This window comes from Hyperoodon ampullatus (assembly GCF_949752795.1).
Source record: "Hyperoodon ampullatus genome assembly, chromosome: 9".
In the NCBI taxonomy this organism is placed as follows: domain Eukaryota; kingdom Metazoa; phylum Chordata; class Mammalia; order Artiodactyla; family Ziphiidae; genus Hyperoodon; species Hyperoodon ampullatus.
This window is the reverse complement of record NC_136922.1, coordinates 67,815,241-67,827,514: the sequence shown is the minus strand read 5'-3', so window position 1 is coordinate 67,827,514 and position 12,274 is coordinate 67,815,241. Positions and strand designations below refer to the sequence as shown.

The window sequence follows — 12,274 nt, the reverse complement described above, 5'->3', positions numbered from 1 at the left end:
CTCTTCTAGCATAGGAAATGCATCTTATATTCAGCCCTAATATCTATTATGATGCCTGGCACATGCAAGGACTTCAACAATGGCTGGGGAATGAATGAATGAATGAATATTTCAGCATACAACCAGATACCTGTAAGGATACACAAGGTATCAAGTTTAGATACAATTTTGCAGAAGTAATAGTAGTGAAAGTCAACAATGCTTTATCCAAAACAGAGCCAGATGTGATTTTGAATTCAGATTTTAAGAAAGTAACATATGGTACATATGCCATAACTCACCTAACACTCCCAGCACCTCCTAATCAAACAGATTTATATATCAGCAATGAAATATACGGATAGTCACACTAAATAAGGTATAGCTTATGAATTGCCTTAGACCAGTTTGGGTCAAGTTTTGCCACCAAATGTGTTAGTTGCAAAGTTGAAAATAAGAAACAACTCTTGGTGTTCAGACCTGTTTGGATTTGGGGGCTATGAATAAGGGATTGTGGAGTTTATGTAAATTGCAATTTATGTGACTTATGGTGACAAATCTACCCTCTCATGTCTAGAATGTATGGTTTTGGTTTGTCACTTTGAGCCTTTAAAATAAGCAGGTAAATGTTAGTTTAATGAACTAGCTTTCTAATTCTAGAGACAACTCATTGTTCCTTCCTTCAAGGACAAACTCTCATCCCTGAGATGGCAAAGGTGGAAAGGGGTAGCTTTGTCATCCTCAGTGAGACCTTTCACCCAGAACCTTTTCTCAGACTGAAAATACGGCTCTTTGGGTCTGTTCGTCCTCTTTCTCTCTCTCCATCTCCCCCTCCCTCTCCCTCTCCCTCTCCCTCTGTGTCTTCCCTCCTTTTCTCATCTAGAAACATAAAATGGCTATCAAGAGGTCAAATATATACATGGGAGAAAACTACCTAGTCTTACAGGAGATGTCATCTCCCAAGGGGTCTATTAATGTGGACTTGTGGTGGGTCCACCATCTCAGAGCTCATAAGACAGGCTCCATACCACCAATTAGGCTCCATGCTGGCTCTGGCTGAATTCATTTGACTTGAGACTCTCAGAACTGCTGAGAAGCTCTTGATTCAAAAGACCATTTACTAAATCCTTTAAAGGGTCATGTTACTCCCTCTATATTCTAAGCTCACCCTGCCATATGATGGCACTTCCCTGCTACTCTGTAAGTGATTTTCCTAGAGGGAAACAGTGTTTGCCTTTGGAAGCTGGGAAAAGTCTGGTAGTGAGATCTCAGGGGAAATCCTCACTCAGGGGGGTGTCCGTGGTTTTGGCATGAATTGCTTGGTCATCAATCACAACAGAGCCCTTGGTTCCCCAGGCTCTTGAACGGGAGTGACAACTAAATTGTCAGATTCTCAGAATAAGTGGTTTAACAGAGGAGAATCTTAAGAAAAGATTTCCATCACAAAATGTGTAAAATGTGTAAAATCTGTAGTACTGAGCTCGTTGACTGGACCAAAAATGTAGGTTCTTTCCTGAGGACCTCAACAGCCGTATCCCATGCCCTCTAAAACTTGAGTTCATTATATTTTACCTCCCCATATAGGCCAAGTAAAAAGTCAGAGAGAAAATAGTTCTGTTGAGTGGAGAGCAGGGATGAGCAAAGTTTGACTGGTACTCTTCATTTTATTTTTATTTTATTTTTAAAATTTTTATTTAGGTCTTTAATTTTATTTTTAGAATGGGGTTCTGTCACATAAACTCAACACAGCCATATCTAAAAATGTCTCTATTTGTTTTCACAAACACCATTTGTTTTTTGTTAGCTCACCAGGTGTTTTGTTTTTTTTTCTTCTAGGGCTATACAAAATTCTTTACCATTCAAAGATGTAGATTCAGACAAATACAGTGTTTTCCCAGTAAGTATCATTAAGACTAACCAGATGTTCGCTAAATATTGCATCGCTTCGTATAAATTTTTCCTTTAATAAGACAAGGTTGAATGCCATTTGAATGTATTATTAATGTGATAATACACCATTTTATGACGTTTACAGACTTTTTGGTATCTTACTAATACATGGACCATCAAAGTGGATCTTAGTCCTAGACTGTTTTCGTTTCCTGAAGCCATTCCCACCTGGAATTCTCCACGGGGATAACAGTTATCTTGAAATGTGTTGGGAATTATTTTCAAAATTCTTAAACGTATTTTAACTTACTTTTTTAAAGTGTGTGTGTGTGTGTTTATGTCTGTGTACACATGTTAGATTTAGAACAGTTAGGATGTCAGAATGTTCTCTGCAAAATTCAACAAGCAAGCAACAGATGTCACAAACTCTCCAAAGTAGGTGGGATCTCAAATACTCTACCTGGGAATGTGAGAAATAAAAACATTGACATTATCATGACTCTTGATTCTTTCAAATCAGACATGTCAAAAATATAATAAATCCACACAACTAACCAGTTTGGCTAGAGGTTTTTAAAATTATCCAGCAAAATGATTAATCACTGAACCAAATAAACCAGTTGTTTTGGAGCCTTTGATAGAGAAAGTTCAGGGAGTTGGATGGTCCTGCTCTTTGTGGAAGTGCACATAGACACATACACATGAACACACATGTACACAGACACGTGTATAAAACATGCATTCACATAACCCATGTGAATGCACACGTGCCCACATACATGCACACACATGCACCCCCATACACTCACATATCAGCACGCACCCAACAACACATATACACACACGTACACACACTCTCACATACACACACACTTCATCTGTGATTGGCCCTGGTACCATATTACATTTCACCTCACACAGGAGGTCTTAGCATATCATCTTAATTTTCTTAGTGATCTCTAGTGTTCCTAGACTGTATTTGGATTTAAAATGGCAGATGTCAGTACCCCTCAGACAGCTCTGATTGGCCTTCACTGTGGATAACGTCAAAGCAGAACTGACCCTTCCTGTGTATGCTCTTCAATTTCAGACACTGCGGGGCTCTCACTGGCGAGGGAGAGACTGTAACGACAGCAACAAGATGGCATACCCAGGCAGGAGGTAACGGTCTCTGCTGGTCACTGATGTTGAAAATTACCTTCTGAAAAGGAGGCAGAAGGCATAATTATCTCCCTCAGCCTAGGGGATTCGTGCTTACAGAGAGAAGGGACCTCCATGTCCTAATTGAAGTAAAGCGCAATGGAAAAACTGTTTGTTCATTCATTTGCCCAAAAAATGCTCATCAAGCGTTGCCAAGCACTCTGCACCATGTTGGGTGGTAAACAAATAGAAATAGGAGGAGTTTACAGTCTAGTGGGAGAAACACGTGAGTAGGCAGGTTATTGTGGACGTTTATCCAGCCTCCTGCACGAGTTCTACAGGCAGCCCTGGGCCCAGAAAGAGTAGCCTCTTCCACCAGGAGGAGGGCGACGGGGGCAGAGTAGAGCGCAGGTCACATTTTAGTCCCAGGCTGATGTTCAGTCACATCTCAGACCTCAAACTGGGTATGCCAGCCTTCATCTTAGCTGTGACTACAGTGCTGAAGCATTAACCAGATGTTTGGGACGTTAGAGGCATAACTTTAATGGTGTCACCTGTCTAAATGAAATGGACTGCAGGTGTGTTCATTATTCCCATCAGCATCATTCCACAACAATACCTCCCATGAATATAGTCAATTGTGAGAAGACTGCATTTGGTCCACAGTTCCCAGCAAACATCCAAAGCCAAGAGAATGGCAAGGAGGCCAAGTGAGGCTTCTGTGTGCCACAACACACAATGGTGTGTGGCACTTTTCCCTGAAGAAACTGTTGTCTATCGAAGACACTTGGTGTAGCACTCATTCGTTCATCCCTTCATTTGTGAAGCTGACATTCAGAATGATAAATACATGCCAAAGACCAATGTTGATGTTTTTCTTCATAGGCCAGACAACTGGGATACACATCAGGATTCAAACTGTAATGGCATTTGGGTAAGCGACTAAATTCAAATTTAACCCTATTCTCTTGCTTTCCGCCCTCCTTAAAAGCCCATTGCCTGTTTGCTTCAGTCACACCTAAGGAAGAAGATGGTAGATTACAGCAACTCTTCCTCTGCTGTTTGGAAGAGGGGCATAGAATCCAATCCCATGTGAAGAGTGTCCATGTTGTAATGAGAGTTAAGGCTGTCTCTGTCACAGCCCCTCTAAGTCTTGCTTAAGGTCATTCACATCTAATCCCTTTATTCTGTTTGGAAATTAAATGGAGAATGGTGTTAACAAAGTTTTACAGTAACCCAAACAGCTATTGGAGCAAACCGCATGCTGTCACCATTTCATTGCAGCCATTCTTTTCTATTTCATAAGGCTAGTCAGGCAGAGTGGAAGTTACCTGTAGTTACCCCACTACCCACATCCTGAGGCATCTAATGCTGGTGCCCCAGTTCCCTATGAATAATAAATTAGCAGCTTCCACATAGAGAAAAGGGAAGGAAAGAGAAAAGCCAAACACTTAATCTTAGCACGGCAAGGGCAGCAGACCCAATTTTGTGAGGTCTTGAGCTTATAGGATTTGAGGGGTCCTCCTGAAGAAAAAGAATACCAAATACAAATACAAAATCAAGAATAAAAGTATAATTAATTAGAACAATAAAAGAAATCTTAACAAATTCCTGGAGTCTTGGAAATTCAGGTCCCTTTCTTCTGAGATCTCTTTTCCAATTTACCAGGAGTGCTTATGTAGAAATATTGTTCTGAGTGCAGCCTGGCTGCTCTCCACCTAAAACACTCTATAGCTCCCAGCTGCTCCCAGCACTCGCACAGGCAGGGATCGTACAAACAAGGAGCCTTGAAGTTTAAGATTCCCCAGCTTCAAGATAGATTGCCTCTGAATGGTTGCCTAATTTGTCTGCTTGGATGAAGAGGAGAAGGTTTCTGTAAACAGTTTCCCCTCTCCAGGACACTGATGGTCCATTTCTTCTGAGATATGGAGAGCAAGACAGATTGTATCCTGGTATAGCCCTACCCACCCACCCTATCATCAGTCACACTGCCTTTTCATGAGGAGGGGAAGACATGTCCCCTAGATCTTAAGGTGTCAAGGTGTCAAGACCCCCAAGGCAGCTCTTGTTCGATAAAGTCAAGCTTAGTTGTCATGTTGGAGGACATGGGGGTTTATTAGTGTGTGAAGCTGCTGTCTTGGTTCCATGACCCCATCCCTGCCTCTGACATGGGAGCCCACCTACATAAGGAAGGCCAATAAGAGACTGTGCTAGACCAGTGGAAATCCACCAGGAGCCCAGGGAGCCAAGACTCAGAATTTATCATCAGTAATAGGAGAAAGACACATGACCTTCATACCTATCCCTTTCCATGGAGGAAAAATGACTCACAGAATCACAAAATCATAAACTCAGAGAGGACTTTACAATCACTAAGTCCAACATTTCCCAGACTGTGTCCAAGAACTCCAGTGTTGAGTGGTAGGTTAAGAGGTAAGGGAGGAGGGGCGCTAGAGCAATGTTTGGAAAGTACTGGGTCAAATAAGCCTGAACAGTTTTCTTTACTTCCGAATTTCTCAGCATCTTTAATGTTTTAATGCATGTTGGGAGTCCCCAAGACCAAGACAGTGAACACACTGTTTCCAGTACATCTCTGACCATCAGGTTCTTTCTTCCTAAAATACTGTTAATACCATTAATATCTAGTGGAATGCCAGTGCTCTCCAGACCAGAGTTTGGCAAACAAAAGAAAAAAAGAATTATATATATATATTTTAACTTTTTAAAAGTTATCCAGACTCTGCTCAAGCCTTCCAAGGACCAGCTGCTCCACTAATTCACAGACTTAGCTTTAAGTGTTAGGAAGTGCCCTCAGCTGTGGTAACTCTGTCCCACTCACAGGCTCAACCTCACTTCTGGGTTTCTCAGTCTCATCACATCAACATTTGGAATCATTCTTTATGGTTTGGGCTGCCTTGTACATTGTATGATGGTCAGTAGCATCCCTGCCTCTCCCCACTAAATGCCAGTAGCTTCCTCTCCCCCCATTTTAACAACCACAGATGTCTCCCAGGCATTGCCAAATGTCCCTTCGGATGGCTGTGGGGCAGGGGTGGGGAAGGGGTGCCTCAAAAGCAGCCCTGTTGAGAATCTCTGCTCTAGAAGCATCAACCCTGGTCCAGTTTCTGGATGTCTCCTTATTCCTGCCCCCAGTTCCTTAAAGCCCAATTCACTTACCTAGGATGTTGCTATGTTGGATTAAGGGCTCAAGAGACTTTAAAGGATTTTATCTACTGATTTGTTTTCGTGCTTTTAAAGCCATTTGGGAAGGATTTTGTGTCTGTGTCTCATAAATTTAAAAGCAAGCTGCTAATTTCATCATTCCTCTTAAAGGGTGTTGATCCAAAAGATGGAATTCCATACGAGAAGAAATTCTGTGAAGGTATGAATTGTAAAAGTCAGTGTACTTATTCCAATAGAATATTCTTTTCTAGTCTGAGTCAGATTGAAGCAAACAGACCATCCAAGTGAGGAAGTGCCTGATGCTACCACATAATGTTGACCAATTTACATTTATTTTTGTGACAAATTAGAAAATGACGTGAAAGAGATTATAGACAAATGAGGCAGAATCAAGACAAAGCAAAACTAAATGTGTTTAATTGATTCCTTTTTTGGGGAATTGGAAACTTTAATGATAATATTAGAAAAGGCTGTAAGATAGATAACAGGGTAACTGAAATCCAGCACTTCTCCAAATAAGAAAATAAGTGGAGGTGATAATTTTCAGTCTTCTCTGTGTCTTCCTCAATACACTACAAGGTCAGACATCTAGACTTGTACTGACAGAGTCCTTGTGTCGACTGGGCTAAAGACTCAAATCTGGGTGACTTGAGGGAGACCTCCAAGCAATAGCCATTGAGAGTTCCCAAAAATACCTGAGCAAAAGCTCTGTATTCTAAATGCCCAATGCCACATACACCTGGGCTACCAGTGTTCTTAGGAGGAACCTATTACCACCCACATAGTACTGAAAACATGGTCCTGGTGATGCCCAAAGAGTCTCAAACAAGACCGTATGGTAGCATCACTGTTTTATGTTTAGACAATGCTTTCCCCTAACATTTAGAAGCATTTCATTCATTCATTCATTCAACAGATATTTCCTGAACACCTATTCCTATTATGCACCAAGGGCTATACTTGGCTCTGAGTTTTTATGGGCAGACGTGATACAGTCCTTGCCCTCAATCAGCTTAAAGTCTAATTGTCTGTAAGCTATTAGAAGGACAGGATGGAGGTAGAAAATGTAAGGACCCGACACATAGTAATGCAGTTTAGAAATGCTTGTTGGATGAATAAAGGAATGCATTAACAAATAGACAAATGAATAAGTAAACTCAGATCTAAGTGAAATCCCGGTGTGAGGCTCTGGGTTCACTGTGGGAAGCCTCTTGGATTCCCCAAATCCCAACCCCTCCTCAATGTCCTGGGCCTTCTCAGTCCCCATTTGTGTGGCCAAGTGCTAGCTGTCACAAAGTGCCGAGATAGGGAGCCGCCGGAGTGAGGCTGGGCCATCCTTAGCTTGATTTGGGGCCTTTGGAGGTGGAGGAAGTAGGCTCTCCTCTCTGACTCTGAGAGGCACTGATTGATTCTTTCAGGATCTTAACGGATTTGGAAGAGTTCGTGCATCACCCATGGATGAATGATTCATGTAGATGGGCCTTAGAATCAGATTAAGTGATTCTTAACCTCCTAACATATAGGGCTGCATAGAGATTTTATCTCTCCATCTCCCCACTAATCAGCCATAATTGTCCATCCAGTGCTTTTGTATATATAGATTAAGGACATTAAAAGACCATAACATCTTTGAAAAAAATCAAAATTGCTCCATGAGCTTACTAATTCCTAAAGTGGATATTAACAGAAATGAGTGTGTTTTCCAAGAAAGCAATTTTCAGAACCAAAATTTAGGGCATATTTCTGAGTTCAGATAAAGTTTTGATGCTTTATTCATCTATCATTCACTCAAGATGTTGCACAGGAGTTTGTTTTATGCTGAGCTAGGAAGCACACCTGCATCTGTACAGCTTAGCTGGCAGTTTCAATGGCCTGGAAATCTCGTTCAGCTCCTAAATGCTATGCCCCTCACTCTCCAACACTCGAAAAGTGGCAATGCATCACTGTTACGATGCTCTATGCACAGAATATGCACCAGGGTATGTACTCACCTAACTACCCAATCTGGGGGCTCCAAACTACTTGAGTGCATAAATAATGCAAATAAATTGTGCCACCTAGGTTCACAGCCCAGGGGAATCATTTTGCTGGGAGACTCAGCTGGGGCTCATTTTCACATCCCTCCCGATTGGATCACAGCTTCACAGATGTCTTTGGTAAGTAATTTTGGCAGTAATCATGTGGGATGTGCTGGCCTCTGTGTTTGTTTCCCCCTTGCTCTCTATAAATGTGATGCCAGATCCAAACAGGTGCAAATTTCCCTTCTCAGCACAATCTGCCATCAAAGGCACATCCATAGCCATTTCAGTTCAGTTCAGTTCAAACAGTGTGATAAGAACAACAGGCTCATAACAAGAGCTATCTTGTCCATTAGAGAAGGAGGATGGTGCCCCTGCCGGGTGGAAAGGAAACTTGGGCATAGTGGGGAAGCCCTTGTTGTACAGCCACCTCGGGATGTAGTTCTCTCTTCAACCTCCTATAAAATGAAAACGCTGATCCAGGGAAGTTAAACTACAAGAATTATACATTCTTCTTTAATCCCTTTTCTCACACTGAAGAAATCAGACATGAACCTGAATACTCTCTGATGGAACCTCTCCCAAGTTCTAAAACTGGGCAAACACAGACCTCCCTTGTAAGATGAGCAAACAGAGAAACATTTGAACATAGAAAAAATGTTCATGGTCTCCAAAGAAAAGAACACTTGAAAAAAGCTTGCTACAGGAAAGTAAATTTTGTAAGATATTAAATCCAGATTCTCAACAATAATGTGAGGAGATTATACTCATGAAAAAGGAACAATCTGAGGTTAGGGAAGACTACTTTTAGGTGAAACAATAATGGCCTGATATAAAAATGTGATGGTCATACTGACTAGCAAGTTGGACAATGTAAAAAACAGGGTGAGAAAACCAGTCAGCCAAATTCTGGAACTCACATAAGAGGCATATAGGTTATAGGTCCAGGAGATTGAATAGGAAACCCGGGGGAGGAGAACACATCAGACAGAGAGGAAGTGGTGACCAAATAAACAGCAAAAAATAATTTTCTTGAGTTGAAGAAATCCTTGACTTTAATCCAAAACCCCACTGAACTCCAGAGAATATAAAAGAGACTCTCCTCGTCATCTCTTGCTTTTCCATTATATTCCAAATATAAAGAAAAATCTTCCAATCATTCAGCCCAACAAACAACCAGGGGACATACTAGGAGGAAAAATCCTTTTGACATCAGACTTACCTTTCAATGATAAATTTCAGAAAATGGTGGAACGACCTCTACAACATTTTGAGGATAGTGTGTCAAAACTGCTCCAGCTGCCAAGATATGGTTCCTACATGAAGCCCACAGAAATGTATTCTCAGTCATTCAAAGATTCAGAAAATATAACAGATTTATGCTTTCCTGAAAAAGATTATTTTAAGAAGTATTCCAATCTCTCTGAGCATGGTATTATAAAAGCCCCCAAAAAAGTATTACTAGATTTAATTACATGAAATCTTCAAATGTATACAATGTCCAAAAATTCATAAAATTAAAAGACAAATGAAAAACTAGAGCAATATTTATAACATGTAAAACAAAATTTAAAGTCTCTAATAACAAAGAGTTCCTGCATATCAATAAGGAAAAAACAATTTAATTTTTTAATGATCAAGAACGTGACCAATAAATATAAAAACAGTTTCATCTTCAGTAGTAATCAAAGAAAACCAAATTAAAACAACAATGAGGTATCATCTATCATCTGTCTAATAAGCAAAGGTTAAAAAGTGATAAAGGCCTACTTTTAGCAAGAATATGGTGAAAGGGACATGTTCCTTCACCACTAATGAGAGTTTTAAGTTGCTAGAACTTCTCTGACAGGCAACTTGACAATATGTATAAAGTGACGTTATAACGTTTGTGATTTTAACAAGTAATTCTGCTTCTGAAAATTTCTCTTTAAGACTAAGCAGTCATTTGCTTGAGAATCTATGTACATGAGTATTCATCAAAGAGTTATTTATAAGAGCAAAAGTGAAAACAGAAATTCAAACAAAAAAATAGGGGATTAGGGGTGGAGTCAAGATGGCATACTAGGAGGATGTGGAATTTGCATCTCCTCACAACTAGGGCACCTACCAGGCACCAGTGGGGGACCACAGACACCTAAGGGGATGGGAGGAACCCCCAGCAACCGGTGATCTCTCTTTTTGGCTTGTTGCCCGCCCCCCCCCTTTTTTTTCTGCTTTGGTTTTATTTTACCTTGTTGCAGTTGTTTCAATTATAATTTTATTTTTCCTAATATATTTTTTATCTTTCTAATTTTATTTTGTTTTTTATTCTTTGATATTGTACTGCTCCTTTCTTCCTTTTTTTTTTTTTTTTTTACCATGCCACGAAGCTTGCGGGATCTTGGTTCCCAGGCCAGAGGCTGGGCCGGAGCTCCTGTGTTGGAAGCTCCAAGTCCAAACCACTGGACTAACAGAGAACCTCAGACCCCAGGGAATATCAATCGGAGTGAGGCTTCCCAGAGGTTCTCATTTCAGCACCAAGACCCAGCTCTATCTAACTGCCTGCAATTAGAACACTTCCTAACACCATACAAAAAAATAAACTCAAAGTGGATTAAAGACCTAAATGTAAGGCCAGACACTCTAAAACTCTTAGAGGAAAACATAGGCAGAACACTCTTTGACATAAATCACAGCAAGATCCTTTTTGACCCACCTCCTAGAGTACTGGAAACAAAAATAAAGAAATGGGACCTAATGAAACTTAAAAGTTTTTGCACAGCAATGGAAACCATAAACAAGATGAAAAGACAACCTTCAGAGTGGGAGGAAATATTTGCAAATGAAGCAACTGACAAAGGATTAATCTCCAAAATATACAAGCAGCTCATGCAGCTCAAAATCCAAAAAACAAACAACCCAACCCAAAAATGGGCAGAAGCCCTAAATAGACATTTCTCCAAAAAAGATATACAAATTCCCAATGAATACATGAAAAGATGCTCAACACCACTAATCATTAGAGAAATACAAATCAAAACTACAATGAGGTATCACCTCACACCGGTCAGAATGGCCATCATCAAAAAATCTACAAACAATAAATGCTAGAGAGGGTGTGGAGAAAAGGGAACCCTGTTGCACTGTTGGTGGGAATGTAAATTGATCCATCCACTATGGAGAACAGTATAGAGGTTCCTTAAAAAGCCAAAAATAGAACTACCATATGACCCAGCAATCCCACTACTGGGCATAACCTGAGAAAACCATAATTCAAAAAGAGTCATGTACCACAATGTTCACTGCAGCACTATTTACAATAGCCAGGACATGGAAACAACCTAAGCATCCATCGACAGATGAAAGGATAAAGAAGATGTGGCACGTATATACAAAGGAATGTTACTCAGCCATAAAAAGAAATGAAATTGAGTTATTTGTAGTGACGTGGATGGACCTAGAGTCTGTCATAGACAGTGAAGTAAGTCAGGTAGAGAAAAATAAATACCATATGCTAACACATATGTAGGGAATCTAAAAAAAAAAAAGTGGTTCTGATGAACCTAGGGGCAGGACAGGAATAAAGATGCAGACGTAAAGAATGGCCTTGAGGACATGGGGAGGGGGAAGGGTTAGCTGGGACAAAATGAGGGAGTAGCATTGACATATATACATTACCAAATGTAAAATAGATAGCTAGTGGGAAGCAGCTGTATGGCACAGGGAGATCAGCTCGGTGTTTTGCGACCACCTAGAGGGGTGGGATAAGGAGGGTGGGAGGGAGACTCAAGAGGGAGGGGATATGGGGATATACGTATGCATATAACTGATTCACTTTGTTATACAGCCAAAACTAACACAATACTATAAAGCAGTTATACTCCAATAAAGATGTTTAAAAAAATAGGGGATTAGATATTTAAAAATATATTGCATCCACAAAATGAAATATTATGCAACTGTTAATATACGTATTATAGACACATTTCTTAGCAAGAAAATATGTTTATGGTAATTTGTTAGGTGGCAAAACCAGGTTACAAGATAGTAATATATGGGCCAGTTTTTATGAATATATGTGTGTT

General features: G+C 40.3%; 1 protein-coding gene across 1 annotated transcript in view; it reads left to right on the top strand.

The window, feature by feature from the left end:
• Nucleotides 1–12,274, top strand: part of AOAH (acyloxyacyl hydrolase) — a gene marked incomplete at both ends in the record, with an annotated part of 177,061 nt that overhangs the window by 74,492 nt on the left and 90,295 nt on the right. The window contains 5 exons of the mRNA XM_079711786.1: nt 1,816–1,876; nt 2,960–3,030; nt 3,895–3,943; nt 6,343–6,391; nt 8,254–8,348. Of these exons, the coding sequence (XP_079567912.1) occupies nt 1,816–1,876; nt 2,960–3,030; nt 3,895–3,943; nt 6,343–6,391; nt 8,254–8,348 (325 nt within the window). The remainder of the gene's footprint in view (nt 1–1,815; nt 1,877–2,959; nt 3,031–3,894; nt 3,944–6,342; nt 6,392–8,253; nt 8,349–12,274) is intronic.